General features: G+C 45.6%; 1 protein-coding gene across 4 annotated transcripts in view; it reads right to left on the reverse strand.

Moving 5' to 3' along the window:
* Positions 1-1,109: 1,109 nt before the first annotated feature.
* The window catches only part of Fhl2 (four and a half LIM domains 2), a 72,454-nt gene continuing 59,134 nt past the window's right edge, over positions 1,110-14,429 (reverse strand). For all 4 annotated transcript variants that reach the window (XM_029479883.2, XM_021161490.3, XM_029479877.2 and 1 more), the window contains exons 4-6: positions 9,753-9,922; positions 6,264-6,450; positions 1,110-1,704 (exon numbers count right to left, since the gene is read on the reverse strand). In XM_029479883.2, coding sequence (XP_029335743.1) covers positions 1,553-1,704; positions 6,264-6,450; positions 9,753-9,922 — 509 coding nt within the window. In that variant the 3' untranslated portion in view covers positions 1,110-1,552. The remainder of the gene's footprint in view (positions 1,705-6,263; positions 6,451-9,752; positions 9,923-14,429) is intronic.

Below are 14,429 nucleotides of genomic sequence, written 5' to 3' on the forward strand. Positions count from 1 at the left end.
ACTTGGGGTTCAACAGGATTGGGAAGGGGACCAGAGAGGGAAAACGTGAGTGACAAATGACCTATGTGCATTATATACACGTTTGATATAAAAAATAAAAAGAATATCCTGTACCCATTTAAAAAACACACCGACTTTGCATTTGTACACTGAACAGATGTGTTTTCTTTGGCACGGCTTGCCTTTTTATCAAACTGTCCTTTCTTAGGAAATAAAAGGTAGAAACATTGCCATGCTGCCATCCTAAACAGAAATGAATACATTCCAGTCACACAAGTCGGGCTCTCTGTGTCCTAGCTTAGCCACTAGGCAAGATTCTTTTACAGACTGCTCCTGCAGTCTGAGTTGTCTGTGTGTCTGTGTATTGTTGTTCCTCTTTAGTGAGATCCTGAAGATGAGCTGGATACAATAAATAGGCCATCCTGTGATTCCTGTACCTGTGAGGCTGAAGCAGCAGGATTGATATGGAGTGAGAATATGATACCTCCTATACATGCATACATACACAGTCACACTCATACACACATTCACACACACATTCACATACACACATACATACTTGTACGTACACATTCATTCACACACATAGATACTTGTACACATTTACACATATACACATTCACACACACACACATATACTTATGCACATTCACACACATTTACACATATACACATTCAGACACACACACACACTTAAGATCTCAGTGCTCAATGCACCTCCCCTTGCTAGGGTGCTGAGCTGTGGGAACTAGATACTATCTCTGGCTTTGTGTGGCTTGTGTCTTGATGGATTCGAAGGCAGTGTTAGTGCGTGACTCAAAATTTGGGCTCCCTGTCATTAGCCTCCTAGCCTTGCTGCCATTCATACTATGTAACAGGTTTGCACATCAAATGTAGAATATTCGTGTTCCAGGAGAAGGGAAGCACGTGAGGGAGAAAAGTCGGTGCTACGGCAAGGCTTTCTTGAAACAAAGTGTGGTGCAGTTTTGATGACCAGCACCCCAGTCCAGCCTCTACTGACCATCAGAACCCACTGCAGGCAGTGGTCACTGACCCTCAAAAGGGTTATGTGAAGTGAGACCCTAACATTTAATCATTAGTCCACACACTGTGCTTGGCAAAATGTTTTATTCTGAATAATTTTATTGTAAGTCACATAAATCTTACTCTAGGTTTTACATAAAAAGGAAGTCACAAAGCTGCAAGTCCCAGCTCTCCCTTGAAAATACATTCAAGTTCATAACACATGTTAATTGCACTTAAAAAATTAAATAGGATGTGAAGGAAGGATGCATTATAAAGACACTCAAGACTTTTTCATTTAATCTGCCTTGCATTTCTATAAAATTCCAAACCATCTTCCCATCCGGGGCTTAAGGATGGATCTTGTCCCCACTGAGAAGAAAAGAACTAAAGGGTTTCAACAAATGTGAAGCCAGGGCAGCAAGAGGAAGCCTCGTGGTGGCTGGTGGGAATCAGAACACAGCATTGCCTGGTTATGAAAGAAAACAACCGAATCTCTGCGCCATGCGCTGTGGCTTCTGTGGCGCCTTCAGATATCCTTTCCACAGTCAGGACAGAGGATGTCGTCTCTCTCTGTGAGGAAGCCTCGTCCCACCAGAGACAGGGAGCACTTCTTACAGTTAAAGCAGTCGTTGTGCCATTGGCGTTCCTCGAAAGAGATGTACTTTGTGCCACCCAGACCTGTGCACAAAAGAAAACACAGGTGACCAATCGCACCGTCTGATCCGCTTTAACCTTTGTGCCCACTGAACGACACATGCGCAGTGAGCGATCCACTTCAAAGTTTGAGCCCGCTGTACGACACATGCGCAGTGAGCTTCAGACAAGCATCTGAGAGCAGAGACTGCACATATAATCAACAACTCTGCACAGCCTCAAGGAGCTCAGGGTCATCCGAACAGACCCTGGTTCTAACAAGGGTACGGTAACACTATGAAAAAGTGCCGCTTTGACCTGACCGTGTAGCTCAGCGATAGAGCCCTCGCCTATAGGGTTTGAGGGACTGGCTTCCATCGCTAGCACCTTGAGAAGAAAGGTGTCTGCTGTTTCCTCGATGGTTAGGTTTTTCTCCTGAAATGAAACCTGCTCTCCACAAGAAAAAAGGAGCAAGTTCCTTGTGCCTTGGCTGAGTGCTATAATAAAGAGAGTAGATGTAGGGAGGCAGAAGAGAAAAGGGTAGGAAAGAGAAAGGGTAGAAAAGTTCTGGGAAGGGCTAGGGAAATAACAGCTTACAGAGGGGCGACCCTGAGGTCAGCTCCAGAAGCAGGAGCTGCGGGTGAGAGAAGGGGCTCAGTGACTTGGGGTATAGTGTAGTGAAGGCACGCAGGATCACTGGCCTGAGCTGCCCTGGAAAGCGTTAAGGACTGAACAAAACCAGTTTATCTTTTCACAGTGCTGGAGGCAGGGCCAGGATTCTGCATCCTATGGAAGCAGTTGAGCACAGAGCTACACCCTGGGGTCCAGCATTGGTAAACAAACAAACAAACAAAAATCTTGACTCATGTTTGACTGGTCCCCATGAGATGTTTAGGGTCCACAGGGTGCTGACTACACTATCAATGACAGGTGGTCTGTATGGCCGAGGGACAGCCCGAGACGGTGAAGGATGGAATACGTGGACTTACGTCACAGTTGCCATCTGTTCTGGCAAGATTTAGGTACTATATTTCAGTTAATTAAAGTTCAGTGTGATTAATCAGACTGTAAGGAAGTAGCTACACCTCTACCACCCCACTACTATCACGTTCAAGTTCTCAGACCTACAAAGACTCTAACTCACCAGGTAGGTTGTATTGTAACAAGCCCTTCTACACCATGAAAATCTCATATTTGGCAAGCCACACCAATACTGGGTCCTTGCATGTGACTCTATGAAGTACCTGTGTCTTTCCAAAGGCCATTTCTGTTGCCAGATGGAGGACATACCAGCAACACCTATCAGCCTTCCTTTCCTAAATAGCTTGTGGGGGGAAGGGGGGGAGGCAAATTCCTGGAGCTGAGGCTGTAACTCAATGAGAGAGTGCTTGCCTAGTGTGTGTGAATTCCTGGGTTCGATTCACAGAACCACAAAGGGGAGGAGCAACATCCAAGTATCTGGTTTCCATATAAATTGCCTTCCCTCTTCCTAGAACCAGAACTTTGCCACTAGCCCTGGGCAGAATCCAATCTGGGCTTCAGGGTTGCTGTTGTAACTTTTCTGCACCTCTGAGTCACCTAGGAAGCTCTGAGAAGTCCCCAGGACTGTGAAAGGCTTGGGAAATGGTGATGTCTCATCTTAGCATTTGCATCTAAATGAGCTGCAAATACAAGATGCTTTTTGTTTTTATTTTGAGATTTGTGTTTTAGTTTTTATGTGTGTGTTTACCTCAGTATATCTCTGTGCACCACGTGTAAGCAAATGGCCAGAAGAAAGTGTTGGGTTCCTGGTACTGGAGTTACAGACAGTTTAGCATTATATGGGTACTGGGACTTGAAACTGGGTCCTCTGGAAGGGCATCCAGTACTCTTAGCCACTGAGTCCTCCTCCAGCCTCCCTCTAAGAAGCTTTTAGGACACCCCGGTATCTATGTAATTCCACACGCCCTCTCACCCTTGGTTAAGTTCTACAGCAGAGAGCTGGGGCAAAGAGGAGCTTTGGTGGTGGCGTGTGTGTGTGTGTGTGTGTGTGTGTGTGTGTGTGTGTGAAGAAAAATGTGAACGTCATGGGGGGAGGTGGTTGTCTCCTTCGAGACTCTTCTTTTGCCCTGAAATGCCAGCATATGCAACAAGAGGTGGGAAAAGGAGCCAAAAAAAAAAAAAAATATATATATATATATATATACATATATATATATATAAAAATTAGGATTCTTCATATATAATTTACTATATACATAGTATATATAGTCAATCTTTATTTTTAAGTTTTATATCCTATAATGTTCCTAACAAGACTGAATTAGCAAATACTGAACTACTGCTTTTAAAAAAGACAGAACAGGTTTCTAAAATCTTCTATCATGTTTCAAATGACCGAAGATGTTACTCTATGCATGCCTCTCTCTGAATATTAGACATTTTAATTTAATTTAAAATCACTGACATTAAAACTGGTCCACACCTTCTCTAACGTGTTTCCTCTGTTAAGGCACATTGCCTTCTTGTTCTCAAGGGCACTACATGGAAATGCCCTGCCCCCCAATCACAAAAATTGTAAAAGACAAAAACAATCCCCACATCATTGTGAGACGCATTATTTAAGCAGGGAGCTAGAGGCCAGGCAGTGGTGGTGCATGCCTTTAATCCCAGCACTGAGGAGGCAGAAGGAAGTGTATCTCTGTGAGTTCGAGACCAGCCTGGACTACAGAGTGAGTCCCAGCACAGCTAGGGCTACAAAGGAAGAAGAGAGCTAGAACACATAGGCAGAGCTTCATCTATCCAGTGTCAGCCAGAAGCATAGATGCGTGGGAACTCACACCTGCTCTGTGCACATCTGTGGGTCACTACAAGCAACCTGGGTATTGATTTAAAGTTGCAAACCTATGTGGATCGATACTGTGGTCAATTATGGATGAGAAGGAAGCACCACTGCACATAGAAGATTTTAAAGTAGTGTTTTCCAATTATTTGTAAAAGTAGTATAAATTGTGTTGAGGATAAAAAGTACTAAGGATCTATTAGAAACCTCATCGAAGCTCAGTATGTATAAGTCTTTGGAAATACAGCTAAGAGTACATTCTAGTTTGCAGTTTCAAAGTTCTTCTATATGTTCTTGAAAATCAATCATTGCTTTTCAGAGCATTAATTCTGCTGTTTTAAAGGAAGGATTCTGGTTCTTCTAACCTTTTCCCCAAATTCTATAACTGCAGCAGACATCCATGTCTAATATAAAGCACTTCACATTCATACTACTTTTCTATAAATTATAAAGTGTTGGAGACATTTCCTTATCAGAAGTTAGGAAAACAGCTTCAAAGATGGGCACGCCACTGAAAATGTCCCATTGTCCTCCCAAACTAATTTCAAGGGAAATAGAGTATCTACGTCGCTAGAATCAGATGTCTCAGCAGAATTTAACTATTTTGTATATTTTAATTTTACATGCAAATAAAGCATGAACCCAAGGCCTGCCAGCTGGGAAGTCCCATAGGAGCAAGACAACCTGGTTCTAGGCAAGGTACACAATGGTATGCAAGTGTGTCTGTATAAAGAAAGACCTACCTACAAAGCTATAGGGGAAAGTCTGTGCCTCTCTGCTTCCTGCCACATATGTCTACTGACTGTGCATCAGGGACGATGCAATGTGGGCTGGCTAGCTTTATGTCAACTCTATACAACTTAGAATTGTCTGGGAAGAGGGACCTCTTCCAGTAGCCAAGTAGTCTGTCGGGCATTTTCTTGATTAATGATTGACATGGGAGGGACAAGCCCAATGTGGAGAGTGTGACCCCAGACAGTGGTCCTGGGCTATACAAACAAGCATGTTGAGCAAGACATGAAGCGCAAGCCAGTAAGCAGCACTCCTCTATGGCTCTGCTTGGATTCCTGCCTCCAGGTTCCTGCCCCTTTTCTCTTCATGATGGAGTACAAACAGTAAGACAAAAGAAATCCTTTCCTTCACATGTTGCTTTTAATCATGGTGTTTATCAGAGCAACAAAGAACAAACGAAAACAGGTAGACTGAATGAATGGGGTTGGAAAGACCACTTCAAGAAACACTCCTATAGATAACAGAATACTTGCACCCTCACCCCCTGCCACTGATTGGTACATGGTGAAAAATCAAAGGTCTTTAGTCTGAAGCCAGTAGTCTCTACCTTCAATAGCTTCAGCATACTCAATAGCTCAGCCCAAACACTAGTCTGTCAACCAGGCACATTTTGGGCGTCTCTGGGGACTGTGCTACTCAGTCCCCACCTAGCTGTGGTTTGTGGTTAGAAGAGCCTCATTAAGATGACATGAATACTTCAAATACCAGGACTGCTGTTGGGGCTGAAATGCACCATTCATTTTGTTCATGTGACTATAATAGACTCAGACCCAAGCAGAAACACTCAATGACAGGCCAATGGTTCTGCATCACCAGGCTTAAGGGGAAGCCACCAGCTGTGTTCTGAGGATGCACAGCAGAGGCAAAAATGCTTGTTGGGCTCAGAGCCTCAAGATATTAACAACACTCTTATGCTAACACTCTAGACGTCCATGTTGTTCCAGGAAGCAGACAGTCTATACCCTGGCAATGGCCTTCCCAGGACACTTACCACTAATGGGGTTGGTGCACCCAGCACATTTCTTAGCGTACAAGTCACAGAAGCAGGTCAGGCAGTATGGAAACTCATCCCGTGCTGTGAAGCGTTGCCCAGATAGCTGCTTCTTGCAGGCTGTGCACACAAAGCATTCCTTGTGCCAGGGCTGTTCCCGGTAAGTAACACCTCCTGTGGTGATAGGCTGGGGGAGACAAGTGTATGAGTCAGGGCTACCCTTGTTTCTGGTAAACATCTGTCACTGCTGTTGCACATGGATGATGTAAGACATGAGCCCCACCCACAACAAATATGTAGTTTGTTAAAGTCGACATGGAGGGACCCGTGGCTCCAGCCACATATGTAGCAGAGGATGGCCTTGTCAGTCATCAGTGGGAGGAGAGGCCCTGGGTCCTGTGAGGGCTCTATGCTCCAGTGTAGGGGAATGCCAGGACCAGGAAGTGGGAGTGGGAGAGTTGGTGAGCGGGGGAGGGGGGAGAGGATAGGGGGTTTTTGGAGTGGAAACCAGGAAAAGGGATAACATTTGAAATGTAAATAAAGAAACTATCTAATGAAAAGAAGAGGAGAGGAGAGGAGAGGAGAGGAGAGGAGAGGAGAGGAGAGGAGAGGAGAGGAGAGGAGAGGAGAGGAGAGGAGAGGAGAGGAGAGGAGAGGAGAGGAGAGGAGAGGAGAGGAGAGGAGAGGAGAGGAGAGGAGAGGAGAGGAGAGGAGAGGAGAGGAGAGGAGAGGAGAGGAGAGGAGAGGAGAGGAGAGGAGAGGAGAGGAGAGAAGAGAAGAGAAGAGAAGAGAAGAGAAGAGAAGAGAAGAGAAGAGAAGAGAAGAGAAGAGAAGAGAAGAGAAGAGAAGAGAAGAGAAAGAGAAAAAAAGAGAAGAGAAAAGAAACTTCACACCCCAGACACCTCATGTTACCATCCATACCATTGCTACGGTTCCTGGCTTTCTCCCTAGTGATGTGGGGTCTTTAGGTTTCACAGTAGTGCAGGGGAACAGAAGGAATGGGTGCTATAGGGCATTGTCTCCATCCCAAATAGGAAGGTAGCACAGTGGTGGAGTCATGATCAGAGATAACATTGAAGGCAACGACTGCTACTTCTGAGCAGCCCTGAGATCCTGTAGCTAGAGACCTCAGTACCTCAGTTCTGTCTACAAAGTTGGAGTGATGAAGAGAAAAGGATGAATCTCTGTGGAAGCCTTCCTTCAAATCCCAGCAACTGATGCCTCTCCAGCTCTAGTCTCATGCTCAGCCTGTACAGTAACTAGAGAGGCAGAAAGGCAGAGGCTTTCTGGAATCCGCATCTGCTGGCGTGGGACCCTGAAGGCCTTTATCCTTGCCCTATCTTACAGTCCTAGGAGGTTTCTGAAGAAGCTGCAAGGTGATAAACAGCTTGCCATACCTCAACTGCATCCAGTAACCTCCAAATTTGCTCTCCTTATGAGTTTAAATCATGGTGGGGAGTAGAGTCAGAAGTCAGGGGAGGCTAAGTGAGCCTCAGCTCGGCGTGCAGTGGCCACAGAAGACAGGCCATGCCCCAATGTTCTTTACCTATGAACAGCATGGCAGCATTTGGCCATTTCTGACGTCCCTGCATGAAGCTTGTGTGGCAAGATGCTATTTTTAGGCTGTAGATGAAGCAACTGAGACCCAGGCATTGCCCAAGAATTATGTCAGAGCCAGTTAATGACGAGGCAAGAAGGAGAACCAAGACTCCCTTCTGTCCTGTGCTCTTGTCATTAAACCACACACGAGAAATCATTTGCCTGTCACTCCCCTGCCCCAGAAATGGAATTTATGAAAAAATATTCTGGGTCTCCATGTTCTGGGAGATACAGGAAGCGTATATATATGGTGATGCTTACTCTGTCCTGAGTTTCCACTGGTCCTCCCTATGTGTTCTGGATCCAGTACCCTTCACAACCTTCTCCTCTCTTCTGTCTCCTATACCCTATGCTCCCCCACTTCCTCCCTCCCCTCCCCTCTCTCCCCTACCCCCTCTCCCTCTTTCCCCTCCCCCTCCCCATTCCTTTTCCCCTTCCTTCCCCTCACTTCCTCCCCTCCCCCACTTACTCCACTTCCCTTCCTCCTCTCCCCTTCCTCCACCTTTCTTTTCCCCCTTCCTCTCCCTTCCTGCCCCTTCCTCCCCTTAACCTTCTACCTCGCATCTTTTATTCACTCCCCCATGACTCCTCCTCTCTTCATACTTTCCACTTCCTCCCACTCCCTCCACATCTCCTCACACCCTCCTCCACCTCTCTTCACACCACAGCAGCCGGCTCAGCTTCACTTTGTCTTAAGCATGGCTTTCTTGGAGATTTCTTTCCTCAACATCCCCAACCTCCACCCTCCACCCCACCTTAGCTGGTTCTTCTTGTTGTCTACTCTGTGACCAATCTGTCCTGTCTCACAGCACAGGTATCAGGACACCCTGCTGGCTGCAGAATCATTTCCACGCGGATTAAAATCCAGCCTTTGAATGTCCTGCCCGCCCTCAGACCTCTTGTGCCATAGGGTGTCTTTCTTTGCCTAAGGATGGACATGCTCAGCTTGAAAGCTCTGAGTGTATTTAGGGAGCACATATACAAAGACTGTGCCTGCTGCACTTTTGCAACTAAAAGGACCACATGGATGAGCAGATGACAGGAGGAGTGACTTAAAGGAGTCACAGGGACTGCTATCATGGTGTTGCCATGTGGAGTCTGAAGGGGTGCCTACAGGTTTGTAGCCCTGGCAGTGGAGCTGACCTCCAGGTCAACAACCACTAAACGGTGCTCAGGTTTCTGTTGTGCATATGCACAAATAAATAGACTCTATGGCCATCAAACATACATGAGTGAACACAGCATTCAGGATGTGCTACCTGCCTTGCTTACAGAGTTCATTATGGGTGAACCCAACAAGAGCTTCCCCTCCCACATCAAGATGAGCCTTGCTGGAAGGGACCAAACTGTTTCCAAGCCAGAAGTGGTGGCTGCACAGCAGAAAGAGATCCCAGAAGAGACAAGTGCAGGGGGTAAGCAAAAAAATGCCACACATGTGGTGGAGGGCAGGGCAGCAGGGGAGTGAGGAGAGCGGAGGGCATAGAAGGGCAGAGATGTGAGGGAAGGGAAGGGCTTAACAGGCTGGTATAAGTCCTAATGGTACTGAAGTCCTGGAAGTGTCACCATCCATGGAGCAGTATGTGAAGGGTGTGGTAGAGCTCGTCTGTGGTCCTTGTTTATTCCAGATCAGCTTAACAGAGATAGGTTAAGGATAAGGAGTTTCCCTTCCCTCCAACATCAGATAATAACATATGGAAATGTTCTTGAAGGCGTGATAAAGACCAGATCACAGACCCAATAGATCAACACACAGACACCCAAGAGAACAGATCTTCAAGGCAGGAATGGGCACGCTCTCGTAGCATAGAGATGTGACAGGCATCCCTTCATGACAGCTGGGCCAAGGATGGAAGCTGAGAAGGACAAGAAGCCCCAAGAGATCCCGAGTACCTTTTTGCACTGCACGCACTGCAGGGCATACTGCTTCTCATAGCAGGGCACGCAGAAGTTCTGATTCTCCTTAGGTATGAAGCTCTTGGTTCCAATGGGCTGCTGGCAGCGCTGACAGGTGAAGCAGGTCTCATGCCAGCTACTGCCTTTGTATTCCATCTTGCGGGTACCTGTGGTCAGAGGCGAGAGAAATCAGCGGGTGCCATTAGATTGGCTGGAGTCCCAGTAACATGCCTCCAGAACCTGTTACCTTTTAGTGTTACATGACATGGCAAGTCACTTCTGCTCTCAAAGGCTCATCTCTAACTGGAGATAATTTCTATTTTGCCTTTTGTTTCAACACTATACATGCAATCCTTGAACAATATGGTATGTAGTAAGTACTTGAAGTTTACATTAAATATGGTGGTTGGGAATTTTAAGTGGAAATAAAAATTAATAAAATAAATATCAGTAAATTTTATTAATAAATTAAAATTAACAAAATAAAAATGTTAAAGTGCATTTTCACATGGTAAAATATAGGTGAAACTCAGCATGGTTAGGTAATGTTTATGTGGTAGAGTTGGTGAAGGTCACCTCTTAGCAACAGTTACTCTCTATACTCATGGTTTAACTTTCTTTTGGTTATCTGTGGTCAGACTCAGGTCAAACTGAAAATATTTAACGAAAAATTCCAGAGATATACAATTCATTCATGAAAGAAAGTTGCACACCTTTCTGGGTCGTGTGATGAGATATTGTACTCTCCTACCCAGTCTACAAGGATGGTGATTGTCGGGGCTGGCAAGATGGCTCAGTGAGTAAGAACATTGGCTGCTCTTTTGAAGGTCCTGAGTTCAAATCCCAGCAACCACATGGTGATTCACAACCACCTGTAATGAGATCTGACGCCCTCTTCTGGTGTGTCAGAAGACAGCTACAGTGTATTTATATATAATAATAAATAGATTTTTGGGCCTGAGCAAGCAGAATTGACTGGAACAAGCAGAGGTCCTAAAAATTCAATTCCCATCAACCACATGAAGGCTTATAACCATCTGTACAGCTACAGTGTACACACATACATAAAAATAAACAAATAAATCTTTAAAAAAAAAAAGGATGGGTATTTTCCTGTTTCCCAGGGCATCCACACTGTATTTGCTACCAATCCACCTCATTGCAAGACCAACTATCATGATACTACAGTCCTTGGGTTCATATAGCCTTATTTTATTTACTTTTACTATGTCCAACACACTAAAGTTTGTCATAAAGCAGAGTAAATGTAGGCTTAGTAGTGTCAATGGAGGGTCTCCGAATATACTCGCTAAGGATGGAGGGAATACTGTACATCCCCTGTTGTTCATTAATCAACATCCATCTGGTTCACAGTGAAGCAGAAGTAACTAGAGACCTCAGAGATGGCTCAGTGGGTAACATTTCTTGCCATGAGAGAGCCTGACAACCCGAGTCCAGTCCCCAGAACCCACCACAGAAGAAGCAAGCCAAGAGGTATCCTTTGACCTCCACAAGTGCACTGTGGCATGTACACACGGGCACGTGCACACGCGCACGCGCACGCGCACGCGCACATGCACATACATGCACACAGACACTAATCACCAATGATAACAAATCAATGTCTGTGGCGTTGATGACCTGGAGTCTCCAGCCCAGTGCAGTGAGGCACTACAGCAACACCTGCTGTGTGAACCACATTGTGATGGATCTCTCTGGCTTTCCACACTGTGCCGTGAACTAGAACGAGAGCTACTCTAGTCACTACTGTCATTGCACATTTCTATCACTCTTCAGTCAATATGTCCTAGAAATTTGTTCACTCCACCATCAACAACCTTGACCAACAGCAAACACTTGCATTTATTGACTGATTCTTTTCTTCACACCCCTAACATGTGTGTATATTTATAAAATGAGCAAATTCAGAATTGAAGCTGTATGTGATAGATACCCTTTGTATGATGCAGTAGACTAAGAAAAGAGGTTATGTGTAAGAAGATAAGAGTGGGGTCTTGTGTATGTGATACCTCAGGGATATCCCACAACAGTCTGTGGGCCAGACCCACACTGCTGTCTGTTTCTTAATTGGGGTTTATTTTATCTTCTTTATGGTAGAGCTAAGAGGGCCTCTTGCATGCTAGGAAGGATTCTACCATTATACCCACAGCCCTCAAACCATTCACTATCATAGCCTCTGTTCTTTTTCTAACAGCAGAGGAGCTGCAGAATAGTTGACTTTGTGACAGTCACTGTATCATTTGCAATTAGAAAAAAAAAAAACAACAACCACAAACATGTTTATGGCTTTAAAAAAAAATTGTAAGGTGTTGCTATCTAGCCCTGGCTAGCCTTGACCTCACAGATCTCCTGACTCAGCTTCTAGTGTGCGGATTCTCCATGCAGTACCACATCTGGCTTTTATGCCTTGGATGGGAAATATTTTCAGCTGTGTGGATCATATAAAGGATGCAGAATGTGGGCGACTTCAACCCAGGCTTCCGGAATTGGGGGTAGGTAGCTGGAATGGGGCCCACTGCTCCAGACACAGCAGAAGTACACTGGATAATGCAAGCAACTATGAACTAGTCCTTAGCTCTCAGTCAAAACAGCAAGGTCTAGGCTTCTCTTGAGCTGGCTGGAAGGCTAGTCAGGAGACATCTGTGCTATGGGTGGCTAGGGATGCATTGAGAATTCTTAGATGGTTCTTAGACAGCATCCGTGGGTCACTTTCTCAGCTTCTAATTCTTCCAAGAGGTTTTATCTTACATAGACTCTGTAAAATGTGCAGGGCTCATGTGTGGGTAACACACTGTGCCTTCTAACGTGGAGGTACATAGACTGTCCAGGGGGACAACGGATCTTGGAGTGGAAATGACATTGAACAACCAGTGTGGGGGTGAGAGTGGGTAGTTTTCCAAAGCGTTTCCTTGGCACCCAGAGGCTGGCTCCTTTACCACTGTGTTCATCTTGGTCCTCTGCTCTTGTCTCTCTGAGCTGCTGCTGTTAAGTGGCCCACCAACCCAGTGATTTCTCACCGAAGACAGTTAGCTACAACTCTCCAAGGCTCGCTCTCAGTGTGGGCTCAGGTAAATATGTATTGTTTCTTGAAACAGGGCCTGGCTTTGTAGCTCTGGCTACTTGAGGATTTATTATTTAGAGCACGCTAGTCTAGAACTTAAATCTATCCTTTTGCCTCTACCTCATGAGTGCTGGCATTAGGAGTATATGCCACCATGCTGGTTTCTGAAGTAAATCTTATGGCAACACAGGGTTGGGGAATTGTACCCTCAGGGAACGTGCTAGGAAGGCCACCCATTGCCATGGCCACAGGCTGCAGAGTTACCATGCAATGTGGCTAGTATGGTCCTGTTCCTACCCAAACAGACAGTGAGGAATCAGGAAGATGTGGGTGCAAGATTAGAGCTGGCCAGTCTCCTTGAGCCCTTCTTCCTCTGATACCAGCAAGACAACAGATGACAGGGGCCTAGCATTTAGTTCATGTGAACTGGCAAGTCTAAGGACAGGATTACGATGAAATTCTGGTTTTCTGTCTTGTCAGTGTGGTGTGTGGGGCCGGGTAGGGAGAAGGATCTGGACTAAGTCCTGTAAACCCGAATCCACTACCAAAGCTCCACAGAAGCTCTGCCCACTCTTCACCCTGCCCTTTTGTTTTTATGTTTTAATTGGTATATGATATTTACATGTACCAAATAGGGTGCAATACTCTACGCAAAGATTATAAACAGGGAGGTCAAAGCAGGGCCATTTCTATGTACAGGCATGTCTGCAGTGTCAGCCATTCAGAAGGCTTTAGCAAGAGGATCATTTGAGACCAGAGTCTGAGGCAAGCCTGGCAATGCAGAGAGATCCTGTCTCCTAAAAGATGAACAATAAACAACAACAAATCCCCTGGTCTGGATGCTGCTGTGAATATGATTTTTTAGATTAAATTACTGTTTGCAGCCAGCAGACTTAAAACGAAGCCGATTATACCCCTTGCAACAGAGAGGTCTCATCCAATCTGTGACAATCTTGTGAGCCAAGAACAAAGTTTCCTCAAGGGTAGGAATTCTCAAGACCAACTCAGAGAAAGCTTGTAGTCCCGTGAACTCTGGATGGGTCAATGCACATGGCCTCCAGTGTACAAAGGGACATGAGTATGTTAAGCTCCCATCAGCAATATCACTTCTATATTCAAAGTAACTCCGATTGTCAGGGTTCATTTAACTATACACTGACAAAGGACAATCCTGCAGACCATGACCTCTCTGTGAGGTGAGCAGACCAAGGCCCACATAGCTCCTGGCCACACCTATGGCATAAAGCAAAGATCACTTAGGTTCTTGGTCCAGCACCATGGACTATATGGGGATGCCCCGTTGAGGTAGCTCCCGGAACTGCTCTTGTATCCTGTTAGAGAGGCTATGTGTGCTTGCAACAGCAACAAGACCTCTGCAACTCCTCTGTCCTCCATTTCCCAGCTATGTCCCAGAACCCAAGTGAAGGAAATGAGTACCCTGCAGAGTGAGCTTCCTTGTCCATGTGTTCTGCACCCGTGCAGGTGTAATATACTAAGACACAAAAACTCCTCATATGTGGAGCTGACCCAGCAGCTCTCTGCAGACCCAAGTCCTCCCTCTGTACCTTTATCTCCTAGGGCCTGTCTGCTCA

Source organism: Mus caroli, unplaced genomic scaffold (genome assembly GCF_978045245.1).
Source record: "Mus caroli unplaced genomic scaffold, Mus_caroli_1 scaffold_1, whole genome shotgun sequence".
Lineage (NCBI taxonomy): Eukaryota > Metazoa > Chordata > Mammalia > Rodentia > Muridae > Mus > Mus caroli.